Source organism: Centroberyx affinis, unplaced genomic scaffold, assembly GCF_046629955.1.
Source record: "Centroberyx affinis isolate AG114_WGS23_722 - 3 ecotype Tasmania unplaced genomic scaffold, CSIRO-AGI_Caff_v1 ptg001070l_1, whole genome shotgun sequence".
NCBI classification, from domain to species: Eukaryota; Metazoa; Chordata; class Actinopteri; order Beryciformes; family Berycidae; genus Centroberyx; species Centroberyx affinis.
In genome coordinates, this window is record NW_027279619.1 from 341,925 (window position 1) to 359,486 (window position 17,562).

General features: G+C 41.7%; 2 protein-coding genes across 2 annotated transcripts; one reads left to right on the top strand and one right to left on the bottom strand.

Annotated features, from left to right (window-relative positions):
* The first annotated feature begins 41 nt into the window (after positions 1-41).
* Positions 42-5,267, top strand: mat2ab (methionine adenosyltransferase 2Ab). The gene is made up of 9 exons (XM_071523162.1): positions 42-265; positions 1,012-1,089; positions 1,263-1,385; positions 1,488-1,600; positions 1,704-1,847; positions 1,941-2,159; positions 2,281-2,463; positions 2,586-2,719; positions 3,407-5,267. The coding sequence occupies exons 1-9, from the start codon at positions 172-174 to the stop codon at positions 3,507-3,509; spliced, it is 1,191 nt and encodes a 396-aa protein (XP_071379263.1). The 5' UTR covers positions 42-171; the 3' UTR covers positions 3,510-5,267.
* Positions 5,268-14,776: 9,509 nt separating this feature from the next.
* On the bottom strand, positions 14,777-16,783 carry cunh2orf68 (chromosome unknown C2orf68 homolog). Its single transcript, XM_071523177.1, has 4 exons — positions 16,592-16,783; positions 16,125-16,240; positions 15,850-15,995; positions 14,777-15,746 (listed from the first exon to the last, which is right to left on the bottom strand). Exons 1-4 carry the CDS (start codon positions 16,699-16,701, stop codon positions 15,624-15,626), a joined length of 495 nt encoding a protein of 164 aa, XP_071379278.1. The 5' UTR covers positions 16,702-16,783; the 3' UTR covers positions 14,777-15,623.
* Between the last annotated feature and the right edge of the window lie 779 nt (positions 16,784-17,562).

Sequence of the window (17,562 nt, forward strand, 5' to 3'; positions counted from 1 at the left end):
ATACTGGAGCGCTGCGCCATGAGGCTTGTGTATCAATGAGCTGAGAGAAGCGGGGTGGCCTACAGGAGAACAGGGAAGACGCCAAGGCATTACTACGAAAACATAGTTAGTTTGACAATTACGTCGTCAACACAACATCTCGGCATTCCGTATCAGCAGACGCCGTGAACAATGATGAACGGACAGATGAACGGTTTCCATAACTCTCTGATTGAGGAGGACTGCTTCTTGTTCACCTCGGAGTCGGTCGGGGAAGGACATCCCGGTAAGACGGACACACCAGACGTTTATCGGCTTGTCTCTAATAAAATAGGCCAAATGCGTACAGTCTTTTGATTTCATTCTACCAAATACTAGACTAGACAATTGACTTTGATGAGAAAACGTGGGCTAAACATCGGCGTTCAAATGTTATGGCCTGGTTGAGAAACGATAACGTCGCTGGGCCGGTCTTAAAAGCACGCGCTACTAGCAAACGTTAGCTAGCTAAAGCTTTGCTAAACAAGCTTATCCTGCCGCGTGTTTGGGGCACTGACACAATGCTCCAGCCTAGGAGTTGGGGTGTTCACTGTACGTCAAACCTATATACTCTATCCTTAATACTTGTATATTTAATATATATAACTGGTTCATGTGTTGTCTTGAGGGTGCCGGCTCATTCCGGCCGTGTTCACGAGGCTCGAGCGGCACAGCGGTTATAAGCGCCGTGTTACCAGTTGCCGCATGCATAGCATAGAGTTTACGGTAGTTATGTTTTCTTGTGTCCCCGTAGTTGTCAGCAAGTACGTTCATGTGTACATGTTAGACACGTTTGCCATCGGTTGGTCGCGCGCCCCCCTGCACCACACGTGAACATGCTGAAATGGCGACGGAGAAAAGGCTACGAGCCACTCCCACTGAACAGGAGCTGGTGGCGCTAAACTGCCACAACCTATCAAATGAGTGACAGCATTGATACAATTTTTAACTTGCTAGTTGCTGTGTACTGAATTATTCGTCACTGTTTTGCAGACAAGATTTGTGATCAAATCAGTGATGCGGTGCTAGATGCCCACCTCAAGCAGGATCCAGATGCCAAAGTTGCATGTGGTAAGAAATAATTTTCTTCTGTTCTCTGGGTTCTTGTTGGCTCTGCTCAGATGTTTGTAATGATTATGGAAAAAAACATCACTCCTGAATCATATTGTTGACTTAAATTATTTATTAAATAAGTTTGTTTTCTTTTAGTGTAAACTATTAACGATTCCCTTTACCTCTTCCAGAGACTGTTGCCAAGACTGGGATGATCCTGTTGGCAGGTGAGGTGACATCACATGCTACAGTGGACTACCAGAAAGTAGTTCGTGACACCATTCGCCACATTGGATATGATGACTCTTCCAAAGGTGAGGCATGTTTTTGTTGTCACATTTTCAATTGTCTCTTGTTCTCAACCAAGCTGCTCTAACAGATGGAATCTCATTTTGTTACGTTTGTCCCATACTCAGGCTTTGATTACAAGACCTGCAATGTTCTTGTGGCCTTGGAGCAGCAGTCTCCTGACATTGCTCAGGGTGTTCACATTGATCGCAATGAGGAGGACATTGGGGCAGGAGACCAGGTCAGTAAAGGCTGTGGAAATTAATACCATTGTTGTCCTCAAATGAGACTACCTTTTTTTTTTTGTGTGTGTTTTTAAACAGTAAAAATCTCTTGTTCTCCAGGGCTTGATGTTTGGTTATGCCACTGATGAGACTGAGGAGTGTATGCCGCTCACCATCGTCCTCGCCCATAAGCTCAATGCCAAGATGGCTGAACTGCGTCGCAATGGCACCCTGCCGTGGCTCCGGCCAGACTCAAAGACCCAGGTAGAGCTATTATAACTTTACTTCTGACTGGTGGGATTAAAACTTTGTATGATACGCATTACTTACCACTCAGTATTTTCACCTCCTGTACAGGTGACTGTTCAGTACCGTCAAGACCGTGGCGCCATGCTTCCAGTGCGTGTGCACACCATTGTCATCTCCGTACAGCATGATGAGGACATCTGCCTGGAGGAGATGAGAGATGCCCTGAAGGAGAAGGTCATCAAGACTGTGGTACCGTGCATCTACTTGGATGATGACACAATCTACCATCTGCAGCCTAGTGGACGTTTTGTCATTGGAGGCCCACAGGTGAATGTTCAACAGTCTGGCCTTTTGACTGCGTTACATGGATAATGCAGCTACATAAACCATACACCAAATTTGTCTTATTAGATGTTTGACATCTGCAACCTCTGTTCCTCCGTTACAGGGAGATGCGGGCCTGACGGGCCGTAAAATCATTGTCGACACTTACGGAGGTTGGGGTGCCCACGGCGGTGGGGCCTTCTCTGGGAAGGATTACACTAAGGTGGACCGCTCTGCCGCTTACGCTGCCCGCTGGGTGGCCAAGTCTCTGGTGAAGGCTGAGCTCTGCAGGAGAGTGCTGGTCCAGGTGAGGATAGTATAAAGGCCTGTATGTCTTCACTTTGGAGAGAGGGGCTGCAACAGGTTCCTGCCTGAAGTTTTCTGTTTGTTGGTGTGCTTGATATAACACATGCATATGTGCTGTATTAGGTGTCCTATGCCATTGGAGTTGCCCATCCCCTCTCCATTTCTATCTTCCACTATGGGACCTCCCATAAGAGTGAGAGGGAGCTGCTTGACATTGTGAAGAAGAACTTTGACCTCCGTCCTGGGGTCATTGTCAGGTAATGTATATCCTCTGAAGCCGCCTGCCACTCACTGAATCAGCTCTTGGCTCCTTCCTATTTCTTGTGCTTTAGTCTTGCCGTTTTGCTTGAGTTGCCCCAGCCAGGGTCTAGACTTAATTTAACCCTCTCCGGTGTGATTCAATATGGTGAACTTCGCAGTGGTTTGAATGTCATTTCTTTTGCTACTCCTGGTGCTTTCTGTTTGGCTTCTGTGTTTTATTGAAGCTTTGAGTTTCCTACCTGAAAGGCCCCCTCCTCCCATCCCTTGCCGCAGAAGTAAATAGCCTAGTGCTAAAAGTTACACATATAGACATGGGGGCAAAAGTTTTGATAATTTATTAGGGTAGATGTGTACAATACCTGGCATGATTGAAGCCTTATAGCTCACATTCAAATAGACTTAAGTGCCTTTTTATGAATGGGATCAGTGCGCTTTCCATCTGCAAGCCGCAGTCACCACACTGCTCAAGGAGTTTGGTTGGCAGGGTAAGTGTCGAAGCTTCATGAGTTTTCCCCCCTCTTTACCAGCTGGTCTAACAAACCTCTCTATATTATGGTTTTCTTTTGTGGCTCTCGACACTCCCCTTTGGCTGATAATGAGCATTATGGCTGTGTGAGTATGGATGCGTGCATCTGAGGTCACTTGATGTGACTGCTGTTAAATGTGTTGATTATGTATTCCAGGGAGCTGGATCTGAAGAAGCCCATGTATCAGAGGACCGCGGCCTATGGCCACTTTGGCCGAGACTCCTTCCCATGGGAGGTGCCCAAAAAACTCAAATACTAAACCTGTTAAGCTTTTCCCCCCAGGCTTGTTGGTGTATACTACAGAGAAGCCTCCAAGGTCCCGGGGGTGAAATGCACTTAACTTTTCTCATAATGGCATCATTTAACTCCTGACTATCCCTTCCTCACTCCACCTTCCTTCTTTCTGTCTTGTAACCTGTTTTTTGCTGTTGGCAGTATCATACTAGGTCCTATGACATGACTCAGAAATTTTTATGTTTAAAGAATAGAATGGGCTCCACATATATCACACTGAACTGAAATTAGCACCTCTGTGCTTCATGTTCTCCCACTTGTTGGTTACCTCACGTCTCCTTGTGATAGACCCTGCATAGCTGCGGTTCAGTTATTCTGTTATGGCATTCCACACTCATCAATATTTGCAGTCTTCTATTCAGTGTCATGGTGGTAGCATATTAGGCTATATGCGATACCTCTCTTAATTTACTGGTGCTACTGAAGTAAAGGAATCTGTGGGACATCTAAAATTTGCAAGTCCAAGTAGAATCATAATGATTTCAGAGATGCAGTGTTGTCTGAACTCAAACCTTCCCTAACTAGTTAGCTTTTCTCTAAACATTCCTCCTTTGTCAGTCTGGTACAATTATTCCCTGACCCTTGTTCTTTTATCCTTTTTGTTAGATTTATTCCCATGTCTTTGTGGAGGATGCTAGAATGGCACGATTAAGGGTTGAGGGTTGTTGCTGTTTTAAAAAAAATAAATGAATAAAAAAATGCTATGCATTGCAGGCAAAGGGGCAAGCCAAATCTTGAATATTGTCAAGCTCTCAAATGAGCAGAAAGTCTCAGATGCCCCTACAGACCTTTGCTGTTTTCTGACGTAATACAGAAAAGTCAGAAGCTGCTATGTCACTGCTTTGGTCTGGAGAGGTGTTGGTTATACTTGATTGGAAGGGAAAATTGGATTGTCTTCCATTTGAAATTCAATTTTAAACTAGTCCTTTTTATTAATGAAGTTTCACTTGTTTTATGGCTTGAAATGACTTAAGACCCAGTTACTCCTTAAGTATATTGATGGCAGGTGTAGCTACAGAGAAACCTGGTTCCCATCCTTATCTTAAAGGAGCATGTTCTTTGCCACAAGTAAGGTCTTATCGGCTGACAATAGAAATCAAACCTTTACACTATTTATTTGTTCTCTGAAACTCGGCGTGGATACAGAGAAGCTGAGGGTTCAGAAGGCAGCTTTAAACAAACGTAGTTATTGAATCTTTCTGCATTCTTCGACTTGATGATCATTACTTTTCAGTGTTTCACTTGTGGCTCCAAAGTGTCGTACAGAAAAGCTTTGGTGTGCCTCCACAAGGAATTGTCACTGGCTAATGTGATGAATATTTTACAACTTTTTTTGTTTTTTGGACCACAGATTTTTATTTTTGGGTGGGTGAGTTTTTAAATTCTCATAAATGTCTGGTACAGTTTTCCTGGTTCTCGCCTGTCTTCATTAATGGATGGCAACGTTTGGTTGGTGTTGTACAGAGAAACCAGCCTTGTTTACATGGCCATCCTGGGTGTTTGATAGGGTTTCAAGTTTTGGTTTTGTTCCCTTTTACCACTCAGACGTCATCCCATTGGCTACAGTGAGTGTAAGAGTGCCTTTTCTATTTCCTCTTTCCCCCACCACTTTCTCCCCTCCTATCAACATGCGTCCAACTTTGAGAGGAACAAGTAGCTTATACTGTATTATGCTTCATGTCTAGAGATTGGATACAGTTTCCTTATGTTCTGTAATAAACGGCTACTCCTTTCAAATGTGTTTGCTGTCTCATTAATTGTCCTGAATTTTCACTGTAAAATAAAATGCTGGACGCAATGCCTCAAATGACTAGTATCAAAACGTCACATTAGGATGTAATGCTAACCACTCCAAACAGCTTTTTACATTCTGCCACAACTCTGGTTGTGGAATATAGAATTTGGCTTGTCTGAGCTCGCCTCAGATTCATTAATGTCTCCATGTCCTTGTTACTTGTGCCATCCTAATGCGAATAAACTCACTGTCGGTCCCCCATGACTCCCTGTAATGATAGCGCACACTTTTCTTTGTAGGTTTACAAGCAATGGTACACCAACATTTGAGGCTTTGTTGGTCAGTAATTGTGCAAGCCATCATTAAGCTTTTTGGATGCACCTGCTCCTGTCAATTATGTTTCCATAGTTTCCCATTTTGCAATCCAATGTTGACCATGTCCGTTGTCTCTATCTTACGGATCATCACCCTGACATACCAGTTCTCATCCCATCAGAACTCATGTAGCTGGCTTTTGCTCAGTAACATACCATGTTTTCAAACTCCTGAAACCGAATAACTGGTTTTCTGAGTCCAGGGTTATTTAAGGGCAAATGAGTACCAACATGCTTATCTACTCCTCTCTTTATATACACTTCAATGACAAGAAAATATAAGCTGGTTTCGCAGACACGGATTAAGCCTAGTCCTAGAAAAATTAACTGCTTTGGGACTGCCACTGTTTCTTCTACCTCGCTGTCACTTGGACTTGATTATGTGTTTGTTTTTCTGTCAAAATGTGCTGCTGTTGTGTTGGCCAGTCCCCCTTTGTAAACAAGATCCTAGACCTCAGCTGGAGTCACCTGGTTAATTAAAAGTAATTTGACAGCCTTGGTGACCTCAGGCCCTTTTTAGGGAGGCCTCAGGTCCCCTCTAATGTTTTTTTTTATCCCCCTGAAATTGATTTTGCTCTTAGAAACATTCATCGATTCCAAGCTGTTGATCTAAACAACTGCATGGAAAATGCCAAGTAGCCCTCACTGCTGTGAAAGAAAAGACTGGACTAACCCAAACCCCTAACCCAAGTAACATTGAAATCATTGATCAATAACCATCAATTTCTAACCTTTGATGATCCCTAGAAAAGATGTGCTCTTGACTAACTAGCTAAATTAGTAGTTTGTATGCAGTTCATTATTTACTGTACCCAACTGACACACGCCTAAAGGGTATAATCTTGATGACTCACTTTTTTACTGCTTTGTTGAATCTACCCTTGACTGTCAGCCTGAGGAAAAAAACACTGTACTACATCCTGTCCAAAGGTTTGGTCCAAGTTTTGTTTAACCTATAAATATTTTTTATTGACAATATGCAATTTTGTTCTGATTGCTTCCTTAATTTTGGAACATTTTGTGTTTGTTCAAGCCTATCTTTTCAACCATTCAAGTTTGAGGCCCCAAACATTTTGTAAGTGTAAATGTTTACTATTCTGGCTGAAGTCCTTGTTCATGTGGCCAGTGACGGTGTATGAGATACCCATAATAAAGGTAGAAAAGCTAAAATGAATAACGCATACTTCAGGAAATGACGTGGGGTACTTGATGCCTTGATAGTGTAGCACCGACTGGGAAAAGGTTCATGACTTACCTCTATTTAGGCTAACAGGAATTCCAGTGTGTGAAAGTAAACATGGCGTTGATAGTCCTAAGACACAACAGTAAGAAGAATAGTGCCTATACTCTTATCACTAAAAGCAGTTCAGCGAGCACAAGTGGCACTTAAACAAAGGGATTGTATTGTAAGACAAGCGCAGTAGGATTTTGAAGCCCTGGTCTTGGCGCAAACAAACCTTCATGGAATAAAGCAAGAATACAAATGAGGATGCTGGTAGTGGAGCAAGTGGCAAAGAGTGACAAAGCAGTTTCTCAAACTACTCAGGGACAGGGCAGCTTGGTTTGAAGGAACTTTGGAATATGGAGGTGGATTGGATTAAATATTGGAGAAACCTATCTAATGATGTGCTGCCATTACACGAAAACCAGTGGCCAGGTGAACAATCCACATGTCCTTTGTTTTCACACACTGCAAAACTCAGACATATTATATATCCTAGGACCTAGGCTGCAAACTCTTGCTCAATGATGATACACTTGGCAGCATAACCAAACCATAGTCAAATGTTGAGGTCCCTGCCAGCAGAAATTACTTAGTGTTAGAATAAATGGAGGATTATGCATCAAGTTGGCTTTGTATTTTGAAGCAGTGGTTTTCAATCCTGAGTCCTCAGGACCAAGAGTACTGTTGGTTTCCTATCCTACCAGTTAGTTCATTGGGCTCTTGGTAATGACAACTCTGTTAGTAATAATCTGAAACTTCATATATATAAATGTCAATTTTTCTACTCTCCATTGTTGATTGATACCATGCAATAGTGATTCAACCTATACCCAGTTCATGAAAGATATATTTGCTGTTCTAAACTCCATTGAGCGGGTTCCTCTTTCCTGGGAAAAATCCTCTGCTGAACAGAAAGTGATATATTGTATGTTCATTGAAGTCAACATTGAGTGTCTTTAGTGTTACAGTATGTTGTAGTGCAAAACACTTAAGCAATGGCTTATCAACAAGGGTGCTGCCAAAATCAGGAAAAACAAGAATCTTGCAGATCATCAATTTAAAGTGAAAACATCAGGAAGAATTACTACTGAATAGGCAAAACTTGGAGCAGTTTGGGGAATATTGGGATACGCAAGCAGACATTGGTCAGCAAATTACTGTCGTGCCAGAGATGCACCAACAGAAGACCTGACCTAATATTGTGGTCCAACACTCAGCAAACTGCTTACTTTACTGAACTCACTGTGCAATGGGAAAACATGATAAATGTAGCATATGAAAGCAAGAAGCTTAGATACACTGAGCTGGCAGCCAAGACTGAACAGTGAGGAAGTCGGGTGCCATGAATTTGCAGCTACATCCACAACTACTTTACTCAGAGTTAGAGATTTGTGGTTATGGATTACAGCAGGCCACAAAGCTTCTGAAGCAAGTGGCTCTCCTGAAAAGAAGGGACACTATTTGGGTCCAAACATGTCCAGCTACACAGCATATCATAGGATGGCATAGCTGTAGTAGCAGAAGTGTGTAGTTATACCCCGTTCTCAGCTCTTGGTGTGACTGTGTTACATAATTACGTTTTCTTATTGCTGCGCTGGCCATTTCAAACCAGCATTAGCCTTTTGTTGTTGAGACCAATTGATTGGGTATAACATTATGAACGAGGTGTAAGCCCAGGAGCAGATAGAGGGTTGTATGAGAGTAATTCTGAGCGGTGTTGAGAGCAGGTGTGGATCTGGGACGCCACATCTTACTGTTGAGCCATCTGGAGGCATCATGGGCCCTAATTCATTGAAGCTTCTGTGATAGGACGATCCCACTGGGTAACTCCAACCGTCAGAAAGCTCCTCCCTGGATGAAAGGAACAAAAATTTATGCTGTAATTGTTGTACAGCATTAATGCTATACAGCTAACCATAAATCTATATATATTCTGACATATTTGTTTGCAAACTCAGTGCTAGTAATGGCTAGTGTGAGCTATAGCTAGCCCCAGGCTTTTGATGGCCCCAAACAAGATTGCATTTGTGGTCCACCATAACCACCAAATCACTTCCACTATTAATAACATAATAATTGCATTATGTGGCCCTTCTTAGCAGTTGTGACCCTAAACAAAGACATAGAAAGTTTATGCTGCGGTCCGCTGCCTCTATGGTAAATTACCACCAACAGGCTAACAAACTAACAGGTTTGTATAGCCAAAAAATCTATATTTACAGTGAAAACGCTATTAGCGTTTTGCTAATTATTGATTACGTAAGAGCCATATTAGTAAAATAAACGTTGTCTACTTATATTTGTAGGAACTTTATCATCCGCCTACAGTCAATACACTTCCTCTGGTGGAGGTGTGATGGAAACTGGAAAGGCTACTAGCTACACTTGTTCAGTTTGTTCAACTTGGAGATGAACTAACCCTTTTTTGGCTGGCTCAGCCAAAAAGAAGAAGCAGCACAGCAAATGTTGAGGAGCAAGTGGGTCAGCTTCATTCATCTGCCCTGTTGTGACAGTAGTAGGGGAGCTCATGAGAGAGTTTGCTCATCTGGCTCTGGCGATGTGCCACTGAGTTGTCTGACTGGACTAACAAGCAAAATTAAAATAAATAAATAAAGTCACTCTTTCTACGTTCCATTTCCTCTGCAAGTGTACTCTTTGCAAGACTGTATATCTTCTTCTGTAGGCGGCTTTATTCCTTTCCTCATCCTTCTCAACAAGGTCACAAGGTCTCAGGAGGCCTTGAGGATCCAAACTCTCCCCTGGACACTGAGTGGAACACTGAGTTTCCAATGCCAACACTTCCAGTTTGAAGCAAGATACTTTGTATTAACTGTAAAAATAAACCAAACTTCACAAAGGGCAGCTTCAACACAAACACTTGAGCTTAACAGAGTTCGGCTTGCGTTTTAGTCATTAAAAGATGAGAAAGATCAAACTAACGTCCAACTCAGCAATAATGAAGGCAAATGCATAACTGAACTGCTCAAAGGTACAGACTGTTCTTAGTAAAATGTGTAAACATGCCTATGGCTGTTAACATCCATACAACACCTCTAAGGCATCCCAAGGCACCCACATAGATAAATAGAAGGTGTGTGTACTTTTGAGTAAAAAGATACACGCTATAGGCTAAAGAAAGAAACATAGAGCCTTTCACTTTATGTCATTATCATCATTTCCTTTTTTGTTTTTAGTATACAGACAAAAGGAAATATTAAACTGAATGTAACACTGCATGGTAATGTCAATGCAGTGTTTTGGATTTGTTTCCAAATCAGCACAAATGAGCCAATGCTGACCTATAAAGTTTCAAAAGTTATCAAGATATTTCATTAAATTGGTCCTCTCAGAAGGAATTTCTTCTTTTATTTATTTATTCTTTTTTATGCTATACTGATATCTCTTGACCAATACAAGTACAAGTTGCTCACCTGTTGTATATGTTTTCAGACTGTTTATTTCAGACTGAATGAAACTCATTCAGACTTTTTAGACTCACAGCCAAATCTTGTTTTAGCGAGAGATCTCTGGAGCCTTCTCCGTGCTGAACTGGTAATCCTGTGAGCTGCCTCCCCATAATTGGGCGACTGTTTGTTACTTCTCCACATAAATCTTGCCCGCTTTGTAAATTAATGAATGGAATTTGTGATCCGCTCAATCCCTGCATCATATGCATGTAAACTGAGTTTCAGTGTTACTAGAAGAGATCTTGCATTTTAACACGCTTTTGTTTGGCATGGCAACAGTCAAGATTGAATAACATGTGTCTAGTCAACTTTGTTTATGTTTATTACTTGGAATGAAGTGTCCTTTTGTCTTTACTTAGTAATGCTGAGTAAGGTCTGGTCTTTTAAAGCGGTTTCTGCCATTATTTAGTTTTGTCATGTGCTTACTTTAAGCCACAGTTGCCTATCAGGAATCTCTTACATAAACTTACGAAGATGTAACACCTGTCTATGGGATGGAGTGGATGGCAAAGTGTTTGCACCTCAGGCACCATCCATCCCTGCAGGACCCCACTCTCACTCTTACTAACCCTTGCCCTTTGTGGATATATCCAGATGACACTTGACCTCAGAGGATCAGGGTTCATTGAACTTGCACAGTCCAAACAATATCACATTTTTCAGAACTGCAAAATTGTTATAACATATGGAACCAGCAACAAAAAACACAGGAGCTAACTCTTAGAAATATTTTCCTAGCACCCTCAGCTCAGATTCATGAACCTCTTCATGTGTTAATACTAGTGCCTGCCCAGTGGCACTGCGATTAAATAGCTGTGGCATTTTATGACCTCAGATAATGTCTGGAAGTACTCCTTGTTTTGAAAAGCTGGCAAGGCAAATTTTACAAACTAAGTACATCACTGCAGTTACAGTGTATCAGATACAGGCCATGAATAGGGTTCATGCTCAAGTAACATCATTAAATTATGCTCTTCAACTCCAGCAGCTGTCTATTTTTTCACAACCAAGTTGGCTCGCTCAAACTTCTATATTTAACTCTGAATGGTGGGGGGTTGCACTTGGGTTACACTTCCACAGCCTTGAATGGGCAAGACCATCTACTCATTCACTACAGCAGCATCGTAGCTTTGACGAAGCCCTGACGGAGGCTGCTGCAGCTGAAATGTGTCGGGTTCTAATATTAAAGCTCTGTCACATTGTTCCCCAAGGGTAGCTGGATTTCTTTTCATTCCTTCATAACATCTTAGCATTTCATAGTCTTCACATTGTGTAAAAGGAGAAGTTATGGCGGGGGGGGGAATTCCTCAAAACTCCCAGTGGGGCTTGGAGAGGAGGAGCAAACATCGCTAGTTGCTGCCAAATTCATCTCATCTAGTTATGAGCTCAGACACAATATTGAACTACTACACTATTCATAACATATCTTTAACTGTGACTTGTCATTTATGTCTTATGTTTACTGAACATAGTGCATTGACTGTTTTATTAAGCAACTATTGTAGCTACTTCCTTCATTACTGTTAGGAACACTGTAAATGTTTTAACATTGTATTTATTTATTTTTGATGTGATATCACAATATGCTTTGGCAAAACTCGTTTCGATTTGATTTGTGTCAGTAAAGCTGATTTTTGAATTTGAATATGAATTGAATGATCCACTGATTAAGCCTGGTGACAACCACCTGTCGAACAATACAAGTACTATGCTGTTGCAGTCTTTTGGATTACTGATGTTATAAAGCTGCCTTCTTGTGTCACTCAGATGAGGTTTAAAGTAGAATAACTGTGTTCCCCCATACTAAGGAAAAGCAGACAGACGGATCATTGTTATAACGGTTCATCTTCCCCACAACAAAGAGCTCAGAGAGCCGCCTGCGCTCGCCTTGCAGATGAGACCAAACAAGACGCTATACAGTAGATACCAAAGGAGAATATGATGTTGAGACCAAGGACATGTGAAAGATTGTTGTGGCCTAAAAGATAATACCTTGTGGTGCTGCAGCCTTTAATTTCCTCACAGCTAATGCATACCAGAAATGGAGTTTCAAGGCTTGTCACAGTGAGAAGGGCAGCAGGTCAGCTGTTTGGTTCAGGTTAAAGGGGTGTGAGGTTTGGGTGACAGTATGATGCAATATTTGTAGGGCTGTTCCTTTTTCTCTACTGTACATTTGTAGGGAAGCAATCAAAATCAACCGTTGCTTCTTCAGCATTACACCACACTTCAGCTTCTTCAATGCTATTTACACATTATAAAGTGCCAAACCTGATTAACTGTTTTAAAACTTAAATTGAACAATACATATTGAATGTTGGTGTACTTAGTATTAATATTAAAAGTTAATATTAACTGATTCTACTGTGAGAATTGTTAGTGAAGGCCATTAGGTTCAGTATATTAAGACATTTGGAAAGTGAAAACCTTCAGCTTGGTAGATTATTGTGTCATCTTTCTCTTGATTCAGTACTTTACTGAATGGAAGGAAGCCCACAATGTTTTAGTGTTATTAGTTTCTTTCAAGGCAGCTTTTGTACTTATATGCATTGGTTTATTTGTTCTGTTTAACTGTTTTTTGCAGTTAACCACCTCATATTACAATGAGTAAGGCAGTATGAACCATCCTCATGTGTTTTATTTTATGCACAGTGCATAACTTTTGAGATCATGAGTGTCTGAATATGTGTCATGTGATCTGAGTAACACCTTACCATCATGACCATGTCAGATCCCATGTTGATAAAGGTTACAAAGGTTCATCTGATTAGGCTTGTACCTTTGCTGGAGTCATTTTCAACAACAATCGATCAAACAAGTCAAGACAGTTGTGCGGTCGCATTTTCCACAGCTCATGAGACTGCGGAGAGATGAAAATTACAGCTTACAATTATGATGTGGTTTTTATACGTAGTTCTGCCAGGCGGATGTGTGTTGTCTCAACTTGAATTTATTTTATGCAACACCTGGCTTTGAGATTTCTTCATTTGTTTTGTAAATGTTTAGGAATAAACCAACTGAAGAAAAACATGCAGAAATGGTCTAATAAAGAAGAGAATGTGAGGTGGAAGTGTTAGAGTTGATCCAGATGATTAGCTCCCAAGTCTTTATTTCTTAAATTATATATTAGCATGACCATGTGAAAATGGCAAGACCATGGCTACTCAAATAAATAGGAATCTGATAGGAATAGGAATATGATATGATGCAATATCTGAGTTCATAAATGCCAGTCTGCCTGTTAAACATCTTCAATGGTTTGCATCTTTTTACACATCACCAAGATTTGAATTAAAAGTTTCCATGGGTTAGATGAGCCTAAATACCATGCATTCAAGCCCTCGAGGCTTGTTATGTAATATAGCATGTGAACATACACAGACGGGGGAATGAAGGTGTGACTGTTGATTGGGTCATTTTCAGCCAATTGGGAAATGGGGAAACAGGATATATTGTGGTGAACAGCAGAGGAGGTGACATGGGAATGTGGGTAGCGCTCCTTGTTTCCCTTCTCATAACATCAGTCACATGCTGAGTGAGGAATGAAAAGTCAGTTTTGAGAAAGGGGCTGTGAATCCAGAGGGGAGTGGCCCTGTTCCACCAATAGCATCACAGAGACCGCTCCTCCTTGATACAGCTTTGCATAACAGTATGTAGACTTGGCCGGCCATGTGGCCCCAGGAACCAAGTTTGCATATTTTCATGCATTTATGAAAACAATGAATTAATCTCCCACAATGGTCTGGATCAGTGGTTCGTCTATCCAAACGTCAACTCAAATTCTCTTTTCTGTAGAGCTTTACTCCCTCTGGAACATTCTGTCTCCCCTTTTCAGCAAAGTCCTAGGAAAACACTTGTCTGCTCCGTATCCATTTAATGGGACACCAACACACTTAACCTCTACAGTACTACCAGGATCTGAGTTTTTATGTGTGTGTGGGAACAACCCTGTATGGTCCTTTATCTATAAAATGCACTATGTTACAGTGCAACTGAAATCCAAACTGTGCTTCAGTCAGTGTTCTCAGAACATTCTGTATTACTGTCGGCTTCATTGTAACTGTGTGTTGAGTTGAATCAGCACACGCAGAAGATAGTCAAGAACAGGAAGGAAATAGGTTGGGTATCGTCCCTCCAGTTGGAATACAGATTCATACTGCCACCTGGTGAAGAAGTACTTTTAAGCAGTAGAAACAAGACTGTTGTCTCATTGCATGGTGATTAATGTATGACTAGATATCAGTCACGGTAATTTATAGTATGTGTATCACGCAAACTGTAAGATTTTGAAATTTCTTTAACCTGGAATTGCTGTGACTCAGTGAAATGCTGACGTCAAGTTTTCAACGAATTTAGTAAGTAATACAGAAACTAAGAAACAACCACATTCAATGGCTATTAAATTCCATATGCACACACACCCAGACACCACTGGAAAGTAATAAATGGCTTTTATATGTAATACTGTGACTACAAACTCAAAAATATTACAGTATCAAAAATAAAACTCTCTCAAAAGCCTAAAATAAATAAGAATATAGGACGCCATGAAACACAGTTGCCACACAAACGCATTATAATGGCTGCATCCACAAAAACTCTCCAACAACTCAATAAGCTCTTTAAACATGGGTGACATGATAAATTACATTAAATGTAATTCATATGATTAAACAAAATTAAACTCTCACATTTTTTTAAGCATAACAGGCTGATGTTCCATTCACAGCACTTTACCAAAAAGTTCAAATCCCATCTATAAAAACTAGACCTTTGTAAACACAGGAAACACACAGCATGTGTTCCATAGAGTGGGAGGGTTAAACTGTGCTCTGTGATAAGAGTACCTATTCTTTTCTGACTTTTACTTTTACTCAGAAAGCATTGACATCTCTCCGCTCTGTCGTTCAAGAGAGGGACAACAAGAGTTCATAGGTCCAGTCAGCTTGGAGGTGAACAATGTGGCCCTACAGGTGTGGCTCAGGGTCTGAGGTAACAGTCTGATGTATTGTAGTAAACATGAGGACGGCCCGCTCCCTGTTAAGTGCTATTTAGTCATTGCCAGGGAGGCGTAAGAACACAAGAGTCCGTGTGATCGTGGGACATCACCTTAGACCTCAGCTGACATCGTACAGTATCCCCGAGTCCTCGTTACTCCTCCAACACTGTCAAAAGCGTCAATGATTATCAGGAGCGTAGAGCATCACATGATCTATTGCTCTGCTGGCCTTTTCCGTTCTAGCTCCTCTGTCACCGTGATCTTCCTTTCTTAGAACGTGATTCAGCGTTTGTCTCGCCGTTTGTCCATTTCCTTTCGAATCCGGGCCTCTAGTGCGGTCCTCATGGCCGAGTCCAGGATGTTCTTCGCCGCCACGCGCTCCACCACCTTCTCCGGCTTATCCTCCTTAGAGACAGACAGAGAGAGGAGAGTATGAGGACACACAGTAAAGGCCAAAGCAAAGTAACAAAAAGGGACAGAATCATCAGTCGAAGGGATGTGCATTAACCTTGTGGACGATGAAGGAGGTAATGGTACCAGAGTCCGCCTGGTAGTCGAGCCAGAAGAGTTCAGTCCCGTGGGTCTCCGTCTCTGTGCTGGACCCAGACTCGTTCCACTCCTCAGTCTCTGCCCCGGCCCCTGGCTCTGAGCCATCTGGAAACCAGCACACACACACACACACACACACACACACACACACACACACACACACACACACACACACACAATCAGTGGGTTAGCTGTCATAGGCTAAATGATTACAGCACAGTAGATCGCTCTTACATCTTCGTCGAGGATTGTACACTTGGATGTCAGGCCGCCGAGGGCGTCTGGGGGTTGTAGTGTGCCTTCGCCGCTGAAGCTCTTTGGCTTGCTTGACTTCCTTATCATAGTCGTCTCTAAAACAGACAGGGAATCAACATGTTCTTATTGTCTGGACTATGTTTATAATGGACATACAAAGACATGCAGTGCGGGAACATGTCCAGTTATTTAAACTGCAACAACAGGCCATCTGGGGGCAGGCAGCAACACAAGGCCTGAGCAAACTCTCTCGTCATGTTTTGACATTGTGTGCATGCGCAGCAAGAGTGAGTGGGCGTATTAACGATAGCTCGTCTACCAATGAATTGTCCTTGCATTTCCCCCCCATCTGATCAACTCACATTTAAAAAATATATACAGATAATGTGCCCAAATGTAAAGAAGTAGCATGCTAGCTGATAGCACTAGCTGGGAAGACAGGTCACCTAGCAATCTGGTTCCTCCGAATATGGTGCAGGAAACCGTGGCTCATGTCCAAACGACCCCCGCGTTTATATTTCAGCTCGTGCACCTCATCGTCTCTCAAAATGTCCATTTCAATAAATAGTTTGGATATGATAGCTTAACAGTATTTATGAGTAAACGTTAATAACTGCAACAAGTCTCGTAGCACTGTACCCCACACAAAGCGGCACACATGTAAGTTGCTGTCCAATTAAAACGCTTCCGGGGTTTAAAAATTAAGCTTTATTTGTATATAAGCGTTTTAAAAACTAGGTTCATCATGCGCTTTATAGAGCATAAAAACAATAGATTGCATAAATTCAGTCAATAATAAAATATAAAGAATTTAAAACCTAAGCATGTGATGTTACAATCATTTGTGCCATAATCCAGGGTGAGCATTTATACAGAAGCCCAATTCATCTGTCAGAAGAATAATGTACTAAAAAGAGGTATTAACCTACAAATGGTGATAATAGAGGACACTGTCATAAATCTACAGGACAATCAGACAGGCAGACCCATTCACTGGCCACCTAATCTAATTCCAGGACTGGGTGAGGAGTGTATGTCACTGGGTTATCAAACGGCCACCGAAGCATCCTAAGAATTGTTATAGAAAGCAAGATTAAAAAAACTGGTTTTAATAAGTGATTTAAACAACTGAACTGGTTTAGCGAGCCTAAACTCCTCTGGCAGGTTACTCCACAGCATTGCAGCCCTTTGGTCTTGAGTCTAGACTGGAAGAGACAGGAGGGCTCTGCCTCAGGACCTCAGGGTGCCGTTTTGCTCCTAGATAAAAGGTTGGAAATGAGGGGTTAAAGAATGCTGTACTAATCTGTGATTATCAACTCTATCTCTATGTTTCAGACAGAAACCCTGCGGCAGCATTCTGCATGAGCTGCAGGAGTGAGAGGGACTTTTAAGTGAGCCAGGAGGGGATTACAGTAAT